This window comes from Ascidia mentula, chromosome 2, assembly GCF_947561715.1.
Source record: "Ascidia mentula chromosome 2, kaAscMent1.1, whole genome shotgun sequence".
Taxonomy (NCBI): domain Eukaryota; kingdom Metazoa; phylum Chordata; class Ascidiacea; order Phlebobranchia; family Ascidiidae; genus Ascidia; species Ascidia mentula.
In genome coordinates this window covers 10,968,169-10,991,560 of record NC_138567.1, presented here as the reverse complement: position 1 = coordinate 10,991,560, position 23,392 = coordinate 10,968,169, and the positions used below count along the sequence as shown (strand labels likewise).

Genomic DNA, 23,392 nt, shown 5'->3' with positions numbered 1-23,392 from the left:
TAACATTGAAATGCTGTTTTGCCAGTGAAAAGATCACAGTGCGTACTTTTATTTTCCGGCATTTATTTCTGCATAATATTGTTTTGTGTACGTGATTAACAAACAACACATATCCGAATACGATCAATGCATGCGTTACGTTTAGCCACATACAAAACATGTGTCGGAGCAAATTGATTTGCAAATTGAACAGGAGGTTTCACGGAAAGTTAAACACCATAAACTCTAATCATGGAAGTTAGTTATACTTAATTAGGCACTGCATAATGTCGATAAAGAAATATATTGATTACAGGGTTGTCATCATATCAGGACTCTATTTTATCACAATGAGATCCCGCTTCTGCAAGCAAAATGCTGTGGTTATCTTTAAATTCTGCTAGGTATTTTATCAACTCAAAAACTGAACTTATTTATTGTGGATGTATCCACAGCGCATTACGTTCATTACTATACTATATTCGATTAAGCAGGTTTTACATAACAAACACCAGCTTCGCTTTGATTACCTTAAACTAAACTCGGACAGTTGGCTAGGCATGCCTTGCAGTTCTTCAGAATGGCACGCTCTTGATCTGTCGGCGAGGTGCAAGAGGGACAATTAGTCTTAGCATCTTTGCGGCACTGTCTGTTGGTATCAGATTTGGGTCCTGCCGTAAATTGAGAAAAAATTGTTTAAAATTTGTTCAAGTTTGTTGTGTAGTGTCGTACAGCAATTTGACGTTGACAAAGCTGCAAGCTATCTTACCGCATGCGGCATCCACACAGTCTCTGCACTGACGATTTGCAGCTTCCACTGTATCGTGTGCGTATTCGAAGTTCACACAGTCAGCACTCCAAAAGCATGACTCGGCACACACGGCATTTTTCATATTTGCGGCTGCAACAAACAAAGAAGTTAGGAAATTTTAAATTGGGTTTGATAAACATGACCTTCAGAACCGAAAAATTTTTCAGCTAAATTCAGTTAAATCTAGTGTTTACTTTTTACGCAATAATATCTGAATTGAATAGTCTAGATTTCCATTCATTGCAAAAGAAATTTATTCTATGTCAAATTCCCAAATGGATTATTTATTCTTCTCTTATCCAGATAATTACGTTGCCGTTATTTTATGCAAAACTGACCGTGATTGCTATTGCATGTCCCGGTGCACGTTCTGCAAGTTTCCAGTTTATCAAGTGCGGTGTTTATTACTGCTGGACATTCGGAGCAACCTAGCATAGCGTCTTGCACACAAACAGAAACAAAGTTGTCTGGTACAGCGTCTCTGGTCAGATCTGAAGAAAGAACAACATTGCTCTAGGAAGTAATTTTCATTTGGTTGTTTTTAGGCCCTTTTTTTACCAAAAAAATGTTACATAAACACCCCCATTTTAAAAAAAGCATTTAATTGTTTTTGCTCTAATATATATACATATTGTGGTGATTTGGGTATTTATTATATCTGGAATAATTGAACACAACTCTGTTGCCGTTCAACAATGCGATGATATCTATTGAGGTTTACTGGATTAATACACAAAGAACAATTTACTTACCACATATTCCACTGACACAGGTCCTGCAGGCATCTGGTTGACTCTTCAGGACTCTTTCAACATCCAAAGGCGATGTACAGTCTCTCGACTTGACGCAAGCAAACCCACATGCTACGCGGTCACAGTCGACTATGACAGCAAGTTTGAATTTTGGAGTTGCTGCATTGAAAATAAACAAAAATGAAAGTTGATTAAAAGCAATCCACAACAATAATTTCGTACAACAATAATTTTCTTATCGTCACAGTTTTTTTGAAAACATCTCCTGCAACTTACCGAGAGCAACGCCGATGCAAAGTGAAAGAAGAAGAATTGAATTCATGCTGATAAAGTTGATTTTAATTTATCTATAATTTGTGCATATGTATTTGAAATAGTTATTAAACCAATAAAAACAAAACCCGTACAACAAAACTCACCTTTACGACTTTTCCCGTTTCTGTTTGTAGTTGCAGATAGTGTGGCTTTGCTGCCAAATTGTTCGCCTTTTATAACCCAAAAATCTGTACGTAATTTATTCGAGGAGCTTATAAATGGTAAATTTCCTGATGTGCAAGTGATGGATATGTGAATTTTTCAATTACCCAACTCTACTTCCATGTTTTTTTTCAAATTCCGATAAGTCAAACTTCATTCTGACAGCCGTTATTTTTGGATGCTGAACTTGCTAAAAACTGAGGATTTCCAAAAATAAATAAAATAATGCTGGAATGATGGTGTAACTAGACATAAACTTTCACAGTCATTATTTTCAAGACACATCTCTCGATCCTTGACTTTAAAGACACCTCGTAGCTGCTGTCATTGCAATTTATAATATTATTCCCAGTACGATACCGCATGGGCAAATGCAAAAGCGTTCTTAAATATTTTTGTGTGTATATTTCTCGTATGGAAATATTACGATCTTGATTGAAGTATTCGGCAGTGTGAACCTCCACCCCTTGTCCATATTTTGTTTCATTTAAAACGCATTACCTAAGCAATAAATTAAATTGGTTATTTATGAATTCTCGCAGTTGCAAACCAAGAAAAAAGAACCACACGCACATTACCAAAAGGCAATTAAATTCAAAAATTGTGGTGGAGTAGATTCAAATAATAAATGAAACAGAATGAAGCAAAAACATCAAAGGCGGTGGATGGCGGCACCTTTTGGTCGTTTCCAAATAATTTTTCCTTTTTCAACCCATCAGTTTGTTGCTAAATCACACTGAAACTCATAAATTCAAGTACGATTACAAATAGCCTGTCAATATTCCCAACATGAAAGCGATGGATTTATGGTGTAATTATTGAACATAACTTCCTTTATTGGTAATTACGCAATTAATCCGACCTTGGCACGTCCTACTGCGTGCATATCAGATTGATGTTGGAAATTAATTCCGTCAAGTGTTGTTGGTTATATTAGTTGTCATAACTCTGCTGTTTTGATAACGTGTCATTACACGTGCACAAACACTCGCTAATTCTCGTTATCGTTTGTAAATCCGTATAATACTAGTTATTTCTATTAGGGTCTATCTCAGGAAATGCAGGTATTTCATTTTTATAGTAAATCCTGGGGAGCCTGATTCGATAACCCTTATCGTCTTATCACTCCCTTTTACATTTTACATTTTATGTTTAATGTTCATGTGTGCAGTAATGCAGAGGCCTCTATTAGGCGCGGGGCCTCATTTGGTCAAATTAGTCAAATGGGTATAGGACCGGCCATGTACAGGACAAAATGTCGCAATAGTATATTCTCACATAATACCATGTGGTCTTCGAGGCGTTTTGATAAATCACAGTCTGGATCATTTCTCCTTCTTTTCAAAGGACGAGAAGGTGAAAAGAACTTAAAACTTGTTCGTTACCACGATCCAGTGAATTTGGGGAGTAGCAATTTTGTAAAAGCGATAGTTAACTCCATGATCCCAACGCACTTTCAGAAGTTTATACGCGGATAAAGTTAAACCATAGATTGACTGTTGTTATTCCTGACATGCGATGAATAGATTTATGAAATTGTCAATTACCAAGCTTCAATTTTTTTCTTTGTTGGTTTCAAAATTATTGATCACTCTGGGATATCCTACTTTTGCTGCCAACGTAAAATTAATTACACGCAGCTATAAAACGGCGAAAGCTTACTGCAGACTAAAAATGTTTTGAAGGATTGTTAAAAAAGAAACGTAAAATGTTCAAGTTCGACTTAAAAATGTGCTTCAGGTTCTTTAGGTACAAAATACACCACCAACATTTTCTCTAAATTTGCATTTCTGATTGATTTTTAAACTCCATATTTTCCTTGTGTTGCTGCCATGTGGCAATGTACAGGTATCGCTTTCTTCCTGTCTTTTAATGGTACATTCAAAATGATTCCAAACGTTTAGAATGCGGATTGCAAAGTAAATTACAACTGCAGAATACCACGTGTACCCAGTGCATGTTTCAGTGCATGGTGGCACAATTCAGTGCTTAAGTATTCCAAAGAAAGGGTGATGGGAATGGGTTACAGCAAACATGTGTGCCAATTCAGCAAGGGACATTGCGTGAACCAGGTTTAGTGCTGGGGTTTCGTTACGACTAGATGTGGCCATTTCATTAGGACAATAATTGACAATGGGAAAGGTTGTTTAGGCGCAACGTAGTAAACATCGCAGTATATTCTACAATTTAATATTGTAATTTAATGGAATATGCCCTCCTCGACTACATGAAAATGTGCAAATGTCAGCAAAAAGGGTAACTAATATTATAAATTGTGAACGACTCCACAACAAACTGTCGGGAGGAAGCCAATATGTTAGCAATGTGCGCATTGCGGACATGTTGTGAAAACAACAGAAGTTTAATATTAACAACTCATAAAATCAGAAATCATTTCTCGACATCCTCAATTTTCAACGTCGGTTTTCGACATCCTAATATGTCGATTGTCAGGTTCAAGTTTGAGTTATCGGAGTTCAAATGGGTGGAGAGGATGAAAGTGAAGCTTGTTAAATGGAGACCTTATATTATTCATCACATGCATGTTGGGAATATTTACAGATTTATTTTTAAATTTATGAGCTAGCCACACCAAACTGCATCGTCTCGCAAGGGAGGAAAAACAAGGAAATTAGTCACTCTAGCAAGTTTGGTCCTACAAATTTTAACACAACCAATTGATTTTTATATATTTACTTCTGTTCTAGCCATAACCAAACAACAAATATCCTAAAGCACGGTCCAACACAAAAAAAATTTGAAAACGAAATGTTGTTTCCAAATTTCCAATTTTTCGCATGGTGTCGCAAGAGGACTATGTAGATATGCGGTATAATTTGCGCTGATTTGGCGATTGATTCTTAGTTCTTAAACGATAATATCATAGGAATACTGGATGACATCAATTGGCATTACGATCAAACCCAAATTGCGTGACTTAGCTGTAGGTCTAGCAAATGTTCGTCGGACACTTCGATTTAAGAATTATAAAGTCTTGTTAATTGTCGCAGTGGTGGACTTAATTAATGATTTGCAATTTAGCAGACAAATACCGCAGTCACGCAGCAGACGATACCGAACAACTTCTCTCTATTTTGACGTATAGCGCGTAATAACCTTGCCTTTTACAGGTGATCGCATCGACATGTGAATATTTACTTTTACATACAAGCGAATTGAAATTCAGCAGAACGAGTCAAAACGAAATGAAGAAACTTCATGCATTTAGATAGGCTGACCATGCCCAGCGTGGCTGTGCTTTGCCCTTTGTTTGTAGCAGAAATAAAATTTGGGGCCAAATAAAATTTTAAACAATATTTATTTCCAAACTGTGTTGTTACAAACATGCTGTTAGGGATTCGAACACGTGTAAACTTACCACATCCCGCGTTAATACATGGCTGGATGTTGCGGTTAGCAGATTGCACTGTACCGCGTGATTGCTGACTCACGCACATTACGCTTGCTAAACAGTTTTCATCACACTTGGCTCCAACCAATTTTTTTTTCTTTGTATGTAAAAGTCAAAAGAGTTGGAATATTTTATAAGACTACCTAGATATTGCAAATTCAGGTTAATTGTGCAATTTGTAACGTAACAATTACGTTCTAACGCTGCGAACAAGGGAACACAGATGATTATATATAAAACTTCTCGGGTTTTCTACCGTGGAAATATTAAACAAATAGTTATCCGCAGCCTGTTTGGTTTTGCCACTATCTGTCATAGGTTAAATCGCCAGTTGGTGGCGTTTAAACGGCGTTAAAACTACAAGAATATCTCGAACAACTCACAGTTTTTTGGGCATTGCTATTTTTGCATGGTTTCAGAGTTCGCCCAATAAAGCTCACCCATGGTTAGTTTTACGCGCCACAAGCGACCACATTAAGTAAGGTACAAAACAGTTTATTGACGAAAAGCAGAACTCGATAACGTCGTTATAAATTCAAACGCAAGTGCGCATCAGAAGTAACACTGGGGAGACATGATTTGTATGACATCGCGTGAGCTTTCCAACTAGGATAGTTTGTCCTGTGATTCGCTCGTCCCTGGACTGTATGGAGCTTACTTTATCCTATACATTGTATTATCGATTGTTAATTTCATCATCGATTGTATGGTTTCCAGCGCCGTGCGCCGACGCAAATTAGAGTAAATATGTGGGAACTCTAAAACCGTTAATAATTGTAACTCACGTAATTTGGTATCTATATGAATAGACAAAACAATACTATGGATTCGATAAACTAAATATTTAAAACAAACACACGGATGCAATACCAATGATACTCGGAAAAGAATGTTATATCAGTTATTGTAAGTTCTGGAAATATTTGCTGATTTAAACAGTATCGTTTTTTGCAATGATAACCCTTTATTATTAGCCAATCGCATATATCGCCCCGACACGTTGGAACAGTTAGGTAAACACGTTTTGTGCATCTGCCATCTTGCCATTTAATTTAAAAATCCACAAGATTCCTAAAACTTTTTATACAGATTCGGTTCTGCATGATGTTTCTTAATCGATGTTTTTAATAACATTGAAATGCTGTTTTGCCCCCTGAACAGACCACAGCACGTACTTTTATTTTCCGGTATTTATTTCTGCATAATATTGTTTTGTGTACGTGGATAATAAACAACACATATCCGAATACGAGTAATGCATACGTTACGTTTAGCCACACACAAAACATGTGACGGAGCAAATTGATTTGCAAATTGAACAGGAGGTTTCACGGAAAGTTAAACACCATAAATTCTAATCATGGAAGTTAGTTATACTTAATTAGGCACTGCATAATGTCGATAAAGAAATATATTGATTACAGGGTTGTCATCATATCAGGACTCCATTTTATCACAATGAGATTCCGCTTCTGCAAGCAAAATGCTGTGGTTATCTTTAAATTCTGCTAACCGATAGTGCAAAAGGCAAAAAACACCAATGTGATATATGTGCAAAAAAAGCCATAATATTGCAAAGCTGCAGACAGGGTGTGTTTTTTGCCTTTTGCACTATCGGTTACCAAGCAGTTCCGTTTGGCCATAGTGCGTTCCACAGTGGTTCGTCGTCTCTGTTGTTCGGTACCTAGTATAGGGTACCCTGCAGATCGACGTTGACCGAAAGGTACCACAAAGTAGAGACTAGTGTGCCTGCTAGTGTGAAAGCTAGCACAGTGCCACTCAACAGCTGCACTGATGAGACCTTACAGGTCGAAACAGTGCGTGTACACACCCTGTCTGCAGCTTTGAACTTATTTATTGTGGATGTATCCACACCGCATTACGTTCATTACGATACTTTAATCGATTCAACAGGTTGTACTTAACAAACAATAGCTTCGCTTTGATTACCTTAAACTAATTTCGGACAGTTGGCTAGGCATGCCTTGCAGTTCTTCAGAATGGCACGCTCTTGATCTGTCGGCGAGGTGCAAGAGGGACAAGTCGTCGCCTTCGCATCACTTCGGCACTGTTTGGTTTCCGGAGATTTGGGTCCTGCCGCAAAATTCAGAAAAATTTGTTATGTTTCCAAGTTTGTTGAGTAGTGTTGCACAGCAATTTGACGTTGGCAGTGCGAGAACAGGCTATCTTACCACATGCGTCATTAACACATTTTTTGCATTGACGATTTGCAGCTTCCACTGTATCGTGTGCGTACTCGAAGTTTACACAGTCAGCACTTCGAAAGCATGACTCAGCACATACGGCATTTTTCATATTTGTTCCTGCAACAAACAAAGAAGTTCGGAAATTTTAAATGGGTTTGATGAAATTTTTCAGTTATTTACGCAATAATATCTGAATTAATTCGTCTAAATTTCCTTTTTTTGCAAAATATAAAAAATGACTTCATTCTATGCCCAATTCCTAAATGGATTATTTATTCTTCTCTTATCTAAATAATTACGTTGTCGCTATTTTATGCAAAACTAACCGTGATTGGTGTTGCAAGTCCCGGTGCACGTTCTGCAAGTTTCCAGTTTATCAAGTGCGGTGTTCATTACTGCTAGACATTCGGAGCAACCTAGCATAGCGTCTTGCACACAAACAGAAACAAAGTTGTCTGGTACAGCGTCTCCGGTCAGTTCTGAAGAAAAAACAACATTGCTCTAGGAAATAATGTTAATTTTTTTGTGTTTAAGCATTTTTTTTTACCAAAACAATGTTATATAAACACCAATATTTAAAAATAGCATTTAATTGTTTTTGCTCTAATATATATATATATACATATTGTGGTGATGTGGGTGTTTATTCTATCTGGAATAATTGAACACAGCTCTGTTGCCGTCTAACAATGGGATGGTATCTATTGAGGTTTACTGGATTAATACACGAGGAACAATTACTTACCACATACTCCACTGACACAGGTCCTGCAGGCATCTGGTTGGCTCTTCAGGACTCTTTCAACATCCAAAGGCGACGTGCAGTCTCTCGACTTGACGCAAGCAAACCCACATAATACGCGGTCACATTTGACTATGACAGCAAGTTTGAATTTTGGAGTTGCTGCATTGAAAATAAACAAAAATGAAAGTTGATTAAAACTCAAGCGAAATAATTTTGTACAACAATAATTTGCTGCTCGTCACAGTTTTTTTGAAAACATCTCCTGCAACTTACCGAGAGCAACGCCGATGCAAAGTGAAAGAAGTAGAATTGAATTCATGCTGATAAAGTTGATTCCAATTTATCTAGAATTTATGCATATGTATTTGAAATAGTTATTAAACCAATAAAAACAAAACACGTACAACAAAACTCACCTTTACGACTTTTCCCGTTTCTGTTTGTAGTTGCAGATAGTGTGGCTTTGCTGCCAAATTGATCGCCTTTTATAACACGAAAATCTGTACGTAATTTATTAGAGGAGCTCATAAATGGTAAATTTCCTGATGTGGAAGTGATGAATTTTTCATTTGCCCAACTTTACTTCCATGGTGGTTTTTTAGATTCCGATTAGTCAAAAATTTATTCTGACAGCCGTTATTTTTGAATGCCGAACTTGTTAAAAACTATTAAAAAAAAATTATTTTTAAATCACATCTCTCGAGTCTTGACTTGTTATAGATACCTCGTAGCTGCAGCCTTTACAATTTATAATATTAGTTGTTGCAAGGATGATGTCGCATGGGCAAACGCATAAATGTCTTAAATGTTTTTGCATTTTGATAGTCTGTTCTTCTGGCACAATAAAACGTAACTTGAATTCAAGGTGCCCTGAGGAAGCATAGCTCGATAGCAGGCGAAACGTCGGTGAATATAAGTTACGTTTGAATGTGCCAGAAGAACAGACTATTAAAATATAATATAACTGGCAGAAACAATAATGTATTAAAATCCCAAAACAGCGATCTGTAGACAGCTCAGATCGATTTATTGAGAGAAAAATATATTTCGCCTAAAACAGCATCATCAGTTTCTCCATTTACCAAAACTTATTCAAATAGATCGCTGTTTTGGGATTTTAATACATTATTATTGATACGGTGTGCGATCGACAGCCTGCCAGGGGCCTTTGGTTTTTTGATCCAGTTTTGATTTACTAATCAAACTGGCAGAAACAGTAACATTTTATATTTTTGTGTGTTAGTAAAGGAAACCTCGTATGGAATTATTACAATCTGGATTGAAGTATTCGGCAGTGTGAACATCCACCCTTGTCCGTATTTTGTTTTATTTAAAACGCATTACTTAGGCAATAAATTATATTGGTAATTTATGAATTCTCGCAGTTGCAAAACCAAGTGAAAAGAACCACACGCACTTTACCAAGAGGCAATTAAATTCGAAAATTTAGGCTTTGTAGAATTAAATATTAAATGAAACAAAATGGAGCAGAAAGCATCACAGACGGTGGATGGCGGCACCTTTTGGTCGTTGCCAAATATTTTTCCTTTTTCAACCTATCAGTTTGTTGCTAAATCACACTGAAACTCATCAATTCAAGTACGATTACAAATAGCCTATCAATATGAAAGCGATGGATTTATGAAGTAATTATTGAACAGAACTTCCTTTATTATTGATTGAGGCATTTTGATAAATCACAGTCTGGATCAGTTCTCCTTCTTTTCAAAGGACGAGAAGGAGAACAGCACCTAAAACTTGTTCGTTACCACGAGGCAGTGAAATTGGAACAGAACCTAAAACTTGTTCGTTACCACGATCCAGTGAATTTGGGGAGTAGCATTTTTGTAAAAGTGGTAGTTAACTCCATGAATCAACGCACTTTCAGATGTTTATACGCGGATAAAGTTAAACCATACATTGACTGTTGTTATTCCTGACATGCGATGAATGGATTTATGAAATTGTCAATTACCAAACTTCACTTTTTTCCTTTGTTGGTTTCAAAATTATTGATCACTCTGGGATTTCCTACTTTTGCTGCCAACGTCCTAAAATTAATTACACGCAGCTATAAAACGGCGAAAGCTTACTGCAGACTAAAAATGTTTTGAAGGATTGTTGAAAAAGAAACGTAAAATGTCCAAGTTCGACTTAAAAAGGTGTTTCAGGTTATTTAGGTACAAAATACACCACAAACATTTTCTCTGAATTTGCATTTCTGATTGAATTTTAAACTCCATATTTTCTTGTGTTACTGCCCTGTGTACAGGTATCACTTTCTTTCTGTCTTCTAATGGTACATTCAAAATACATACAGTGCATATGGTGGCACAATTCAGTGCTCGGGTATTCCAAACAAAAGGTAATGGGTAAAAGGTGATGGGAATGTGTTTCAGTGACCATGAAAAAAGGTTGTTTAGGTGCAGCGTAGTACACACCGCAGCATACTACAATTGAAGATTGTGATTTATTGGAATATGTCCTCCTCAACTACATGAAATTGTGCAAATGTCAGCAAAAAGGGTAACTAATATCATAAATTGTGAACGACTCCACATCAAACTCTCGGGAGGAAGCCAATATGTTAGCAGTGTGCGCATTGTGGACATGTTGTGAAAACAACAGAAGTTTAATATTAACAACTCATAAAAGCAGAAATCCTTTTCTCGACATCCTCAATTGTCAACGTCGGTTTTCGACACCCTAAAATGTCGATTGTCAGGTTTAAGTTTGAGTTATCGAAGTTCAAATGGGTGGAGAGGATGGAAGTGAAGTTTGTTAAATGGAGACCTTATATTATTCGTCACATGCATGTTGGGATATTTACAGGTTTAATCTTGAATTTATAAGTTAGCCACACCAAACTGCACCGTCTCGGAAAGGAGGGAATGCAAGGAAATTGGTCATTCTAGCAAGATTGCTCTAGAAGTTTTTAACACAAGCAATTGAGTTTTTTTGTATATTTACTTCTGTTCCAACCATAACCAAACAACAAATATCCAAGTACAAATGACATTTGAACATGCAGCAATTATACAAGTCGCATTTAGATATTAGTGAAATTTCTGATTGATTTTATATTAAACGAGAGGTTTACTGAAGTTCACAGGCATTTTTGCAGACAACCGATGCAAGTGTTAATATTAGTGCGGACATGGAGTGTAGACTTGTCACAAGGACAGATGTCCAGCGCGGCTGTGCGATGCGCTGTGTTTATAGCAGAAATTGGTCCTACTAAAATTTAAAAAAATATTTTTTTTCCAAACTGTGTTGTTGCAAACATGCTGTCGGGGACTCGAACACGTGTAAACCTACCACATCCCGCGTTAATACATGGCTGGATGTTGCGATTGGCAGATTGCACTGTACCGCGTGATTGGTGACTCCCACACAATACGCTAGCTAAGCAGTTTTCATCACACGTGGCTCGAACCAATTTTTTTCTTTGTATGTAAAAGTCAAAAGAGTTGGAAAATTTTATAAGACTACCAAGATATTGCGAATTTAGATTAATTGTGTGCAATTTGTAACGTAACAATTACGTTCTAACGCTGCGAACAAGGGAACACAGAATAATTCACCCAAAATGTTTATTTTAATTCTGAATCTCCGAATTCCTGAACCGAAGTACGCCACAACTCAACGGTTTGCAAGTTTTAGTTTTTCTTCTGATAAATTCAAGTACGATTACAAATGGCCTGTCAATATTCCGAACATGAAAGCGATGGATCTATGGAGTAATTATTGAACATAACTTCCTTTATTGGTAATCACACAATTAATCCGACTTTGGCACTTCCTACTGCGTGCATATCAAATTGATGTTGGAAATTAATTCCGTCAAGTTGTTGGTTATATTAATTGTTATAACTCTGCTGTTTTGATAACGTGTCATTACACGTGCACATGAAACACTCGCTAATTCTCGTTATCGTTTGTAAATGCGTATAATACTAGTTATTTCAATTAGGGCCTATCTCAGGAAATGCAGGTATTTCATTTGTATAGCAAATCCTGGGGAGCCTGATTCGATAACTCTTATCGTCTTATCACTCCCTTTTACATTTTATGTTTTGTGTTTATTGTTCATGTGTGCAGTATTGCAGGGGTCCCTTTTAGGCGCGGGGCCTCATTTGGTCAAATTAGTTAAATGGGTATAGGACCAGCCATGTACAGGACAAAATGTCGCAAAAGAATATTCTCACATAATACCATAATTTGCAAGTTTTGGTTGTTCTTCTGATTCTGATTTTTCGACGATGCTTGCTTTGCGAGCGATACATGTGTGAACTTCATGTTTGCACACGATTCAGTGGAAGCTGCTAATAGGGAATGTTCTAAATGTCTTTCCGATAGTTGCTGTAAGTTACTGAGTCTTAACATTTGCAACGTCGTGTTTGAAATTTCATGCTATCGATTAATTTGTTTTATTTTACGCGGTATTATAAAGAACTGCAGAGCTTGTCAGGCCAATTGCCTAAAACAATAGAGGTGATTGAGCTTCTAACGGGCATTTCGTGTTGCCGTATAAAGACTAAACATATATGCATATCACTAGTATTTGGGTATTCGTTGTTTGTTGATCATGTACACAGAAACTATAATATTCAGAAATAAATGTTTGTTCACGTAAATTTATGTTTATGGAAGCATCTCGTTTCAAATCCTATCGATTTGTTTTTTTTGTGATTGGTGAATGTCCCATGAGTTTCACAGCACGAGCAATATATAAAACTTATCGGGTTTTCTACAGTGGAAATACCAAACAAATAGTTTAAAGTTATCCGCAGCATGTTTGGTTTTGCCACTATCTGTCTGAGGTTAAATCGCCAGTTGGTGGAGTTTAAACGATGTTAACACCACAAGAATATCTCGAACAAATCACAGTTATATTTGGCATTGCTATTTTCGCATGGTTTCAGAGTTCTCCCAGTGAAACTCACCGCATGCTTAGTTTTGCTTGTCATAAGCTACCACATAAAGCACGGTACAAAACGGTTTATCGACGAAAAACAGAACTCGATATCGTCGTTATGAATTCAAACGCAACGCAAGTGCGCATAAGAAGTAACATTGGGGAGACATGATATGTATGACATCGCGTGATCTTTCCAACTAGGATAGTTTGTCCTGTGATTTGCTCGTCCCTGGACTGTATGTAGCTTACGTTGATTCACCAATTTGTTGCAATGAAAGTTAGACATTGTACTTTCCTATACATTGTATCATCGATTGTTAATTTCATCATCAATCGTATAGTTTCCAGCGCCGTGCGCCGACGCAAATTAGAGTAAATATGTGGAAACTCTAAAACCGTTAATAATTGTAACTCACGTAATTTGGTATCTATATGAATAGTCAAAACAATACTAATCACTATAAACTAAATGGATTCAACAAACTAATTATTTAAAACAAAAACACGGATGCAATACCAATGATACTCGGAAAAGAATGTTATATCGGTTATTGTAAGTTCTGGAAATATTGGCTGATTTAAACAGTATCGTTTTTTGCAATGATAACCCTCTATTATTAGCCAATCGCATATATCGCCCCAACACGTTGGAACAGTTAGGTAAACACGTTTTGTGCATCTGCCATCTTGCCATTAAATTTTAAAATCCACAAGATTCCTAAAACTTTTTATACAGATTCGATTCTGCATGCTTCTTTGTCGATGTTTTTAATAACATTGAAATGCTGTTTTGCCCCCTGAACAGACCACAGCACGTACTTTTATTTTCCGGTATTTATTTCTGCATAATATTGTTTTGTGTACGTGGATAACAAACAACACATATCCAAATACGAGTAATGCATACGTTACGTTTAGCCACATACAAAACATATGACGGAGCAAATTGATTTGCAAATTGAACAGGAGGTTTCACGGAAAGTTAAACACCATAAATTCTAATCATGGAAGTTAGTTATACTTAATTAGGCACTGCATAATGTCGATAAAGAAATATATTGATTACAAGGTTTTCATCATATCAGGACTCCATTTTATCACAATGAGATTCCGCTTCTGCAAGCAAAATGCTGTGGTTATCTTTAAATTCTGCTTAAAGTATTTTATCAATTCGAAAACTGAACTTATTTATTGTGGATGTATCCACACCGCATTACGTTCATTACGATACTTTAATCGATTTAACAGGTTTTACTTAACAAACAACAGCTTCGCTTTGATTACCTTAAACTAATTTCGGACAGTTGGCTAGGCATGCCTTGCAGTTCTTCAGAATGGCACGCTCTTGATCTGTCGGCGAGGTGCAAGAGGGACACGTCGTCGCCTTCGCATCACTTCGGCACTGTTTGGTTTCCGGAGATTTGGGTCCTGCCGCAAAATTCAGAAAAATTTGTTATGTTTCCAAGTTTGTTGAGTAGTGTTGCACAGCAATTTGACGTTGGCAGTGCGAGAACAGGCTATCTTACCGCATGCGTCATTAACACATTTTTTGCATTGACGATTTGCAGCTTCCACTGTATCGTGTGCGTACTCGAAGTTTACACAGTCAGCACTCCGAAAGCATGACTCAGCACATACGGCATTTTTCATATTTGTTCCTGCAACAAACAAAGAAGTTAGAAAATTTTAAATTGGTTTGATAAACGCGGCCTTCAGAACCGAAAAATTTTTCAGTTATTTACGCAATAATATCTGAATTAATTCGTCTAAATTTCCTTTTTTTGCAAAATATAAAAAATGACTTCATTCTATGCCCAATTCCCAAATGGATTATTTATTCTTCTCTTATCTAAATAATTACGTTGTCGTTATTTTATGCAAAACTAACCGTGATTGGTGTTGCAAGTCCCGGTGCACGTTCTGCAAGTTTCCAGTTTATCAAGTGCGGTGTTTGTTACTGCTGGACATTCGGAGCAACCTAGCATAGCGTCTTGCACACAAACAGAAACAAAGTTGTCTGGTACAGCGTCTCCGGTCAGTTCTGAAGAAAAAACAACATTGCTCTAGGAAATAATGTTAATTTTTTTGTGTTTGAGCAATGTTATATAAACACCAATATTTAAAAATAGCGTTTAATTGTTTTTGCTCCAATATATATACGTATTGTGGTGATTTGGGTGTTTATTCTATCTGGAATAATTGAACACAGCTCTGTTGATGATATCTATTCAGGTTTACTGGATTAATACACGAGAAACAATTTACTTACCACATACTCCATTGACACAGGTCCTGCAGGCATCTGGTTGGCTCTTCAGGACTCTTTCAACATCCAAAGGCGATGTACAGTCTCTCGACTTGACGCAAGCAAACCCACATAATACGCGTTCACAGTCGACTATGACAGCAAGTTTGAATTTTGGAGTTGCTGCATTGAAAATAAACAAAAATGAAAGTTGATTAAAACTCAAGCAAAATAATTTTGTACTACAGTAATTTTCTTATCGTCACAGTTTTTTTGAAAACATCTCTTGCAACTTACCGAGAGCAACACCGAAGCAAAGTGAAAGAAGTAGAATTGAATTCATGCTGATAAAGTTGATTCCAATTTATCTAGAATTTGTGCATATGTATTTGAAATAGTTATTAAACCAATAAAAACAACCCCGTACAACAAAACTCACCTTTACGACTTTTCCCGTTTCTGTTTGTAGTTGCAGATAGTGTGGCTTTGCTGCCAAATTGTGTGCCTTTTATAACTCGAAAATCTGTACGTAATTTATTCGAGGAACTAATAAATGGTAAATTTCCTGATGTAGAAGTGATGGATATGTGAATTTTTCAATCATCCAACACTTCCATGTTTTTTTTTCATATTCCGATAAGTCAAACTTCATTCTGACACCCGGTATTTATGGATGCCGAACCTGCTAATAAGTGAGAATTTCCAAAAATAACTCTGCTTGGATGCTGGTACAATTAGTCATTAACTTTACACGGCGATTATTTTTAAAACACATCTCGCGAGCCTTGACTTTAAAGATATCTCGAAGCTGCTGTTTTTACAATTTATAATACTAGTTATTGCAAGGGCGATTCCGCAAGGGCAAACGCAAAAATATTTTTGTGTGTTCGTGAAGGAAACCTCGTATAGAATTATTTGGATAGAATCATTTGAATACGATCTGGATTGAAGTATTCGGCAGTGTGAACCTCTACCTTTAATTGATTTATTGAAAACGCATTACCAAGGCAATAATTATATTGGTAATTGATGAATTCTCGCAGTTGCAAACCAAGAAAAAAGAACCACACACACATTACCAAGAGGCAATTAAATACGAAAATTTAGGTTTTGTGGAACCAAATATTAAATGAAACAAAATGGAGCAAAAAGCATCACAGGCGGTGGATGGCGGTACCTTTTGGTCGTTACCAAATATTTTTTCCTTTTTCAACCCATCAGTTTGTTGCTAAATCACACTGAAACTCATCAATTCAAGTACGACTACAAATAGCTTGTCAATATTCCGAACATGAAAGCGATGGATTTATGGAGCATTATTTATCACAACTTCCTTTATTGGCAATTACACAATTAATCCCACATTGGCACTTCCTACTGCGTGCATGTCAAATTGTTGTTGGAAATAAAATCTGTCGAATGTTGTTGGTTATATTAGTTGTTATAACTCTGCTGTTTTGATAACGTGATATTGCACGTGCTCATGAAACACTCGCTAATTCTCGTTATTGTTTGTTTATGTGTATAACATTATTATAGTTATTGCAATTACGGCCTATCCCAGGAAATGCGGGTATTTTTGATCTTCATAGCAAATCCTGGAAGCTTGATTTAATAACTCTTATCGTCTTGTCGCTCCTTATGTCATTTTATGTTTTGTGTTTATTGTTCATGTGTGCAGTATTGTATGGACCCGTTTTAGACGCGGGGCCTCATTTGGTTAAATTAGTTAAATGGGTATAGGACCCGGCCCTGGAAAGGATAAAATGTCGTGCCACTAGCAAAATTCTCACATAAAACTATGTGGTTTTCAGGGCATTTCGATAAATCACAGTCTGGATCAGTTCTCCTTCTTTTCAAAGGACGAGAAGGTGAAAAGAACCTAAAACTTGTTCATTTGGTGGAGAGAGGGGGGCTGGCGTTCCGCAATAGCGGTAGTTAACTCCATGATCCCAACGCACTTTCAGAAATTTATACGCGGACGGAATATGGTAAAGTTTAACCATAGATTGACTGCTGTTATTCCTGGCGTGAGTTGAGTTGATTAATTACCAAACTATACATTTTTCCTATATTGGTTTCAAAATTATTGATCACTCAGGGATTTCCTACTTTTGCTGCCAATCTCCCAAAATAAATTACACGCAGCCATAAAACGGCGAAAGCTTACTGAAAATGTGCAACGAAAGCTTACTGAAAACTACATGAAAATGTGCAAGGAAATGTCAGCAAACAGAGTAACTACTATCATAAATTGTAAACGACTCCGCATCAAACTCTCGGGAGGAAGCCAATATGTTAGCAGTTTGCGCATTGTGGACATGTTGTGAAAACAACAGAAGTTTAATATTAACAACTCATAAAAGCAGAAATCATTTCTCGACATCCTCAATTTTCAACGTCGGTTTTCGACATCCTAAAATATCGATTGTCAGGTTTAAGTTTGAGTTATCAGAGTTCAAATGGGTGGAGAGGATGGAAGTGAAGTTTGTTTAATGGAGACCTCATATTATTCATCACGTGCATGTTGGGAATATTTACAGATTTCAGCGTGCATGTATAAGTTAGCCACACCAAACTGCATCGTCTCGCAAATGCGTGAAAGCAGAGGAAATTAGTCATTCTTGCAAGATTGCTCGAGAAGTTTTTAACACAACCAATTGATTTTTGTATATTTACTTCTGTTCCAACTATAATTAAACAACAAATATCCAAGTACAAATGATATTTTGACATGCAACAATTATACAAACAACAATAAAATGTATAAATAGCATATATAAGTACATAAACAGTTTTAAACTACAATCGTCGCATTTTATATAGATATTATTTAATAGCCGACTGATTTTAAATTAAACGAGAGGTGCACAGAAGTTTACAACAGCAGGCATTTTTGCAGACAATCGGTGCAAGTGTTAATATTAGGGTGGACTTGCTGTGTAGACTTGATATCCAGCGTGGCTGTGCGTTGCCCAGCAGAATTCGAGCCTAATAAAATTGAAAAAAATATTTATTTCCAAACTGTGTTGTTGCAAACATGCCGTTGGCGATTCGAACACGTGTAAACCTACCACATCCCTTGCCAATACATGGCTGGATGTTGTGATTAGCAGATTGCACTGTACCGCGTGATTGCTGACCCCCACACATTACGCTAGCTAAGCAGTTTTCAGCACACTTGGCTTGAACCAAATTTTTGTCTGTGGATATAAAAGTCAAATGAGTTGGAATATTTGATAAGTCTACCGAGAAATTGCAAATTTAGGTTAAATGTGTGCAATTTGCAACGTAAAAACTACGTTCTTATTTTACTCTTATTTTAATTCTTAATCTTTTAATTCGTGAACCGAGGTAAGCTGCAAATTATACCTTCCTACATCAAAATAAATACGTTATTGCACTTCTCGCAGGAAACCATGTTTAAAAGTAACAAATCAAACCGTAAGCGGCTTTGCACTTTCCAGTGCATGTTTTACAGCTGGCCAATCTGTCAAACAGGTGATTTAAATTTTCTGTGGGGCAAGACGAACAACTTTTCAAAAATTCTTGCACACAAATGGAAACAAAATTATTTGTTATCCGACTTCCAGTGAGTCCTGCAAAAATAAACAATGTTTTATGCAAAAAATTATTTCAAACTTTCAAAATTTCAGAAAGCTTTAAGCAATACAATATCGTATGTATAAACAAACAGTCGGTAAATCCCTTTTCTGAGTAAAATGCGCTTAAATGCTGCGTTGTAGCTAATGAATAACTTTTACAAAAAGTGGCGTTTTCTTTGCACTATTAATTGCACTAAATTTAAACATGACACAAGAAAATCGTCTTCAGTTACCACATCCTCGAGTGACACAGTCCTGACAGGTAGTTGTCTGTTGCTTCAATATTCTCTCAACGTCAATGAGCCGGGAGCAGTTTTTAGAGTTGATACAAGCAACCCCGCATTAATAGAGAGGTTTTTTAACACCATCAATAGTGTTTGTTTTTGGTATTGCTACATTGAATTAACAATGTTGTAGATTGTCGTGTTAGAGGATTGTTTCAAACGCTAACAATGTACCAATGAACAAAAGCGAATGTATATTACTGTTTGAACTTTAACATATTTTTTAAAAAAAAGTAATGCAAAACCATTCTACATAAATTATGCTATTCACGCACTTAAGTTTTTTTACACATTGTACTTACCGTTAGCAACGCCGATACAAATCACAAGTAGTAGAATTGACTTCATGCTGATAAAGTTCATCAGATCTAAAAACAGCATGTTTAAATAAATTCCAACCAAAAGCAGACAAAGAACCAAATATTTCCATAAATGTCATAACGTAAAAATTCTTACCGCAGGGACGGGCTTCTCTTTGTAATGGCAGGTATGGTTGTTTACCAGCGTGCATCACCTTATATGTTGGTAATTTGTACGAGGAACTCATCAATTCATGTTAAACATCAAGTTTACTGTTCATGTACACGAAATGTGATGGATTTATATAGTAATTATTTAAAAAACTTCCTGCTTTTCACAATCATTCAACGATTAAGGATTTCCTCCTTCTACTGACAACTTTCAATTTATTTCCACCAAAATTAATTTAACGATTAAACACGATAAGCTGACTCTGGACGGAATATTTTTGAAGGATAGCATATGGTTAATAGAAAAAAGGTACAAATTTCGATACATTCATGTCCAAAGTAGTAGAATGTAAACACCCTATTGCAACCTTGGACATATGCATTTTGAACTCTCCAATGGATTTTCTAAATTTTGTACAAAACATTTTGTATATTGCTGTAAGTAATTTATTACGAACAAATCCAATGTAAAGCACACTTCGGACTTGGACAATCCGTGCAAATTTAGTAATGTTGTGCAAAACGTAACAGGAAAACAAAAAACAGTAATCATAGTCAGGTCAGGGTTTCCGTCGACAAGAAAAAACATTTCATAAACGTTTTATTAATTTTATTCTTCATCGTCTTCTGCATCATCGTTCCCAGAATAGAACATCCCACGAACAAACTGATTTGGTCCAGGTCTGAAGGAACCACCTTGTCGAGGACCATCGCGACTTCCACCTGAAATAAAGAATTCTCACAGTTAAATTCACATTTTGTTTCCATGTTTTCTATATCACAACATAATTTAACATTACTTTACAACAACAAAATAAATTAGTGTGTGCAGTGCATTCAATGTTGTACCTTTTGGTGAACAAGCAATCAAACATTTGATGCATTTCTTCTTCTCTATTTGTTCGTCTGAGGTTAGCGGTGGGCACTGAAGACAATCGATTCTTGCTTGACGAATGCATTCGGCGGTTTCTGTTTTGTTGCTCTTTTCGATGTCGCCTTAAAAAAAAAGTTCATGGCAAAATGAACAGTTCAAACTCTCCAAAACTTACCACATTCTTCATTTACACATTTCCTGCATCCCACAGTAGCGTTAATCATCCTCCTCTTTGCTTCTCTCGGAGTTGGGCAGCTCGCACAATTATCCTCTGTTCTTGCGCATGTGATAACTTTAAGTAATGCAGCCAACATTTCCTTTCGTCCCGGAATTGCTCGTCTGGGTCCCAGACTTGGTCGTCGACCACCAGGGAATGGTCTGCGACCACCTGTTGCAGAACCCAAACCACCAAACACCGATCCAGTTGCAAACTGTCCCAAGGGGCCACGAAATGGTCCTCGACCATCTTGATTCGGCCGATTACCCCCCAAAAATGGTTGTAGCCCACCAGAAATTGATCTCAATCCCCCGATAGAAGGTTGTCTTCCAGAATATGGTCTATTTCCAGAAAATGGTCCATTTCTCATCAGACCTACTCCAAAACCACGTCTTTCGTTATCATCATCAGAATCATCTCCTTCATTGGCATTATCTGTATAAACCACTCAAGTTGATATGGTGTCGGATAAATAAAAATACAAACATACACCTTTAATTATGCAGTTCTTCAAGCACGCCATGCATCTCTTTTTGGACATTTGTTCGTTGTTATCAATCGGTGGACATTCGACGCACTCTTGCCTTGCGTTGGCAATACAACTTGCATCCTCGCTACTACCGTTATTTGGAATCTCTCCTGTTTACAGGAGATAGCATTTTGTTATATTTATTTTGTTATACGCTCATTGATATCTCAAATACATACCGCATTCGTCGGCGACGCAGTCTTTGCAAGTTTGATTTTGGTTCCTCATTTTGGATTTCATATCTTCCACACTTGGACAATATTTCAATGTAGCACAAACTTTGTAACAAGCTCTTGATGGTTTACGACGCTGTTGCCTGCCACCCAGTGGAAATCGTCTCGGACGAATGTTGGGAATTGGCCGTCGGATTGGAAATCTGTTTCCTATGATTGCCGAAATGAATTTTATGACGGTATTTCATAAAAATACTAATGCCAAAAATAATACAAATGTCTTTAATGGTTTCAATGATATTTTTACTTACCGGTTTGACTTGCGCCCATATTGTAATCTGGTCTGTCGCGCCTCTGTTCGTTACCTTGACAAAAAGAATGAAATATATTTATTTGAACTTTAACTCTTTCCGGATACGTACTTAGCCACGTTCGCCACCTGAATAAAATTTTACCTGGTTTTCTGCACTGCATCAAACAAGATGTGCAGTTGATCACACGATCTCTGTCCTTATTTGGAACGGGAGGACAAGAAGAGCAATTCTCAAAGGCGTCACGGACACATTTTCTCAGAGCACGGCGATCCAAGGGATTCAGATCACCTGATCAAAAAAAGGCGTTAATGTATGTGTAATTGTCATGTAAAGGTATTAAACCAAGCAATGATCCTGTATGGTAAGATATTTGAAAATCTAATAAACACTCACCACATGTTCCGTTTACACACTGTCGACATTCCTTTCTGTCTTCTCGGGTCTCGCTCCTAATTTCTTCAAGACTCGGACATTTAGTTGGTCCGACGCAGGATTTTAGACAGGACATTTTATTGTCAGAATCTTCATCTCCGGAGTCGGATCCTCGCTGCTCGTTTCTTCCTGGAAAGGAGTTGGGTCTTCTCCAACCTCCCAATGGTCCGAACCCGGAAGGATTGAAATTGTTACGTGGACCTCTTGGTGGAATTGCTGAGAACGAATAATAGATGTAAGACTGACAATTCTTGTTATAATATCAATTTTAACGTGGGTATTTACCTTGAACAGCAAGAACTAAAATGGCCAAAACTACAATCGACTTCATTGTGAGATCCTGTAAATAATTATAACAGCAAACGTAAAGCATGATGTACTGAATAGTATAACATTGATGCTGTGTAAATACAAACACAATGAGAATAAGTTAACTATTTATTATTTTTTTTACTTACTTGGTTATCAACGATCAGTACTTTGTCTTCTTGTAAAAGGTTTTCAGATCTTCTGAATGGTGATGTACTTTTCATCGACACCAACTTATATACACGAAACCTCGCTATATTTGACGCCGCCCGAGGTTGTGTTTTGTTACGCGACATCCGGTCAGCCCGCGGGCAATATATGGGTGTTGGTTGAATACGTCACAGAAAAATATAAACGTCACATTTTTGCGGATAATCTTGCTTTCTCAATTTTATTTTAAAGTCAGGACAAGGACTGATGCCATTTTTGTATACATTTCGTTTCCATTAAATGGAGAATATGTAACCATAAAAATTACTTCGTACGTATTGTTCTTGCATATATTTCTTTAACATTTTATGATAGTAAAACATATATTGACCGTTGAGTTTTCTTTATTTTCCCCTCAATAAAAAAAATGAAATGTCTGTAATTGTAGGGAGTTCTGGTATATTTCTGCCACCATTCTAATCAATT

The 23,392-nt window shown here is 36.8% G+C and overlaps 5 protein-coding genes across 6 annotated transcripts; all 5 read right to left on the bottom strand.

The window, feature by feature from the left end:
• Nucleotides 1-56: 56 nt before the first annotated feature.
• On the bottom strand, nucleotides 57-2,034 carry LOC145888633 (uncharacterized). Of its 2 annotated transcripts, none has more exons than XM_082979426.1 (7): nucleotides 1,962-2,034; nucleotides 1,819-1,889; nucleotides 1,543-1,701; nucleotides 1,129-1,281; nucleotides 749-880; nucleotides 510-650; nucleotides 57-343 (listed from the first exon to the last, which is right to left on the bottom strand). In XM_082979426.1, exons 2-6 carry the CDS (start codon nucleotides 1,862-1,864, stop codon nucleotides 511-513), a joined length of 630 nt encoding a protein of 209 aa, XP_082835552.1. In that variant the 5' UTR covers nucleotides 1,865-1,889; nucleotides 1,962-2,034; the 3' UTR covers nucleotides 57-343; nucleotide 510. The 2 variants fall into 2 exon arrangements, with proteins under 2 accessions (XP_082835552.1, XP_082835553.1); XM_082979427.1 differs by having other exon boundaries at nucleotides 1,819-1,865; nucleotides 1,962-1,991.
• Nucleotides 2,035-6,615: 4,581 nt separating this feature from the next.
• On the bottom strand, nucleotides 6,616-8,834 carry LOC145888630 (uncharacterized). The gene is made up of 7 exons (XM_082979423.1): nucleotides 8,800-8,834; nucleotides 8,657-8,727; nucleotides 8,384-8,542; nucleotides 7,965-8,117; nucleotides 7,624-7,755; nucleotides 7,382-7,525; nucleotides 6,616-6,903 (listed from the first exon to the last, which is right to left on the bottom strand). Exons 2-6 carry the CDS (start codon nucleotides 8,700-8,702, stop codon nucleotides 7,383-7,385), a joined length of 633 nt encoding a protein of 210 aa, XP_082835549.1. The 5' UTR covers nucleotides 8,703-8,727; nucleotides 8,800-8,834; the 3' UTR covers nucleotides 6,616-6,903; nucleotide 7,382.
• A 5,303-nt stretch (nucleotides 8,835-14,137) lies between these two features.
• LOC145888631 (uncharacterized) lies at nucleotides 14,138-16,022 on the bottom strand. Its single transcript, XM_082979424.1, has 7 exons — nucleotides 15,989-16,022; nucleotides 15,847-15,917; nucleotides 15,574-15,732; nucleotides 15,193-15,345; nucleotides 14,831-14,962; nucleotides 14,589-14,732; nucleotides 14,138-14,420 (listed from the first exon to the last, which is right to left on the bottom strand). The coding sequence occupies exons 2-6, from the start codon at nucleotides 15,890-15,892 to the stop codon at nucleotides 14,590-14,592; spliced, it is 633 nt and encodes a 210-aa protein (XP_082835550.1). The 5' UTR covers nucleotides 15,893-15,917; nucleotides 15,989-16,022; the 3' UTR covers nucleotides 14,138-14,420; nucleotide 14,589.
• A 2,396-nt stretch (nucleotides 16,023-18,418) lies between these two features.
• LOC145890092 (uncharacterized) lies at nucleotides 18,419-19,949 on the bottom strand. The gene is made up of 5 exons (XM_082981131.1): nucleotides 19,895-19,949; nucleotides 19,741-19,806; nucleotides 18,993-19,148; nucleotides 18,624-18,752; nucleotides 18,419-18,540 (listed from the first exon to the last, which is right to left on the bottom strand). The coding sequence occupies exons 1-5, from the start codon at nucleotides 19,947-19,949 to the stop codon at nucleotides 18,428-18,430; spliced, it is 519 nt and encodes a 172-aa protein (XP_082837257.1). The 3' UTR covers nucleotides 18,419-18,427.
• Nucleotides 19,950-20,518: 569 nt separating this feature from the next.
• On the bottom strand, nucleotides 20,519-22,980 carry LOC145890091 (uncharacterized). Its single transcript, XM_082981130.1, has 10 exons — nucleotides 22,906-22,980; nucleotides 22,733-22,787; nucleotides 22,409-22,663; nucleotides 22,157-22,303; nucleotides 22,013-22,066; nucleotides 21,708-21,911; nucleotides 21,492-21,638; nucleotides 20,958-21,434; nucleotides 20,758-20,904; nucleotides 20,519-20,631 (listed from the first exon to the last, which is right to left on the bottom strand). Exons 1-10 carry the CDS (start codon nucleotides 22,978-22,980, stop codon nucleotides 20,519-20,521), a joined length of 1,674 nt encoding a protein of 557 aa, XP_082837256.1.
• Nucleotides 22,981-23,392: the final 412 nt, after the last annotated feature.

Coding starts and splice junctions, on each gene's coding strand:
- LOC145888633 (XM_082979426.1), bottom strand. CDS start 1,864: ATGAATTCAATTCTTCTTCTTTCACTTTGCATCGGCGTTGCTCTCG. Junction 1,702..1,818: donor TTGCATCGGCGTTGCTCTCG/GTAAGTTGCAGG, acceptor TTTTCAATGCAG/CAACTCCAAAATTCAAACTT. Junction 881..1,128: donor GACATGCAATAGCAATCACG/GTCAGTTTTGCA, acceptor TGTTTGTTGCAG/CCGCAAATATGAAAAATGCC.
- LOC145888630 (XM_082979423.1), bottom strand. CDS start 8,702: ATGAATTCAATTCTACTTCTTTCACTTTGCATCGGCGTTGCTCTCG. Junction 7,756..7,964: donor GACTTGCAACACCAATCACG/GTTAGTTTTGCA, acceptor TGTTTGTTGCAG/GAACAAATATGAAAAATGCC. Junction 7,526..7,623: donor ATGTGTTAATGACGCATGTG/GTAAGATAGCCT, acceptor ATTTTGCGGCAG/GACCCAAATCTCCGGAAACC.
- LOC145888631 (XM_082979424.1), bottom strand. CDS start 15,892: ATGAATTCAATTCTACTTCTTTCACTTTGCTTCGGTGTTGCTCTCG. Junction 15,733..15,846: donor TTGCTTCGGTGTTGCTCTCG/GTAAGTTGCAAG, acceptor TTTTCAATGCAG/CAACTCCAAAATTCAAACTT. Junction 14,963..15,192: donor GACTTGCAACACCAATCACG/GTTAGTTTTGCA, acceptor TGTTTGTTGCAG/GAACAAATATGAAAAATGCC.
- LOC145890092 (XM_082981131.1), bottom strand. CDS start 19,949: ATGCACGCTGGTAAACAACCATACCTGCCATTACAAAGAGAAGCCCGT. Junction 19,807..19,894: donor AAGAGAAGCCCGTCCCTGCG/GTAAGAATTTTT, acceptor TGCTGTTTTTAG/ATCTGATGAACTTTATCAGC. Junction 19,149..19,740: donor TTGTATCGGCGTTGCTAACG/GTAAGTACAATG, acceptor TTATTTTTGCAG/GACTCACTGGAAGTCGGATA.
- LOC145890091 (XM_082981130.1), bottom strand. CDS start 22,980: ATGAAAAGTACATCACCATTCAGAAGATCTGAAAACCTTTTACAAGAA. Junction 22,664..22,732: donor TTTAGTTCTTGCTGTTCAAG/GTAAATACCCAC, acceptor ATTCGTTCTCAG/CAATTCCACCAAGAGGTCCA. Junction 22,304..22,408: donor GTGTGTAAACGGAACATGTG/GTGAGTGTTTAT, acceptor TTTTTTGATCAG/GTGATCTGAATCCCTTGGAT.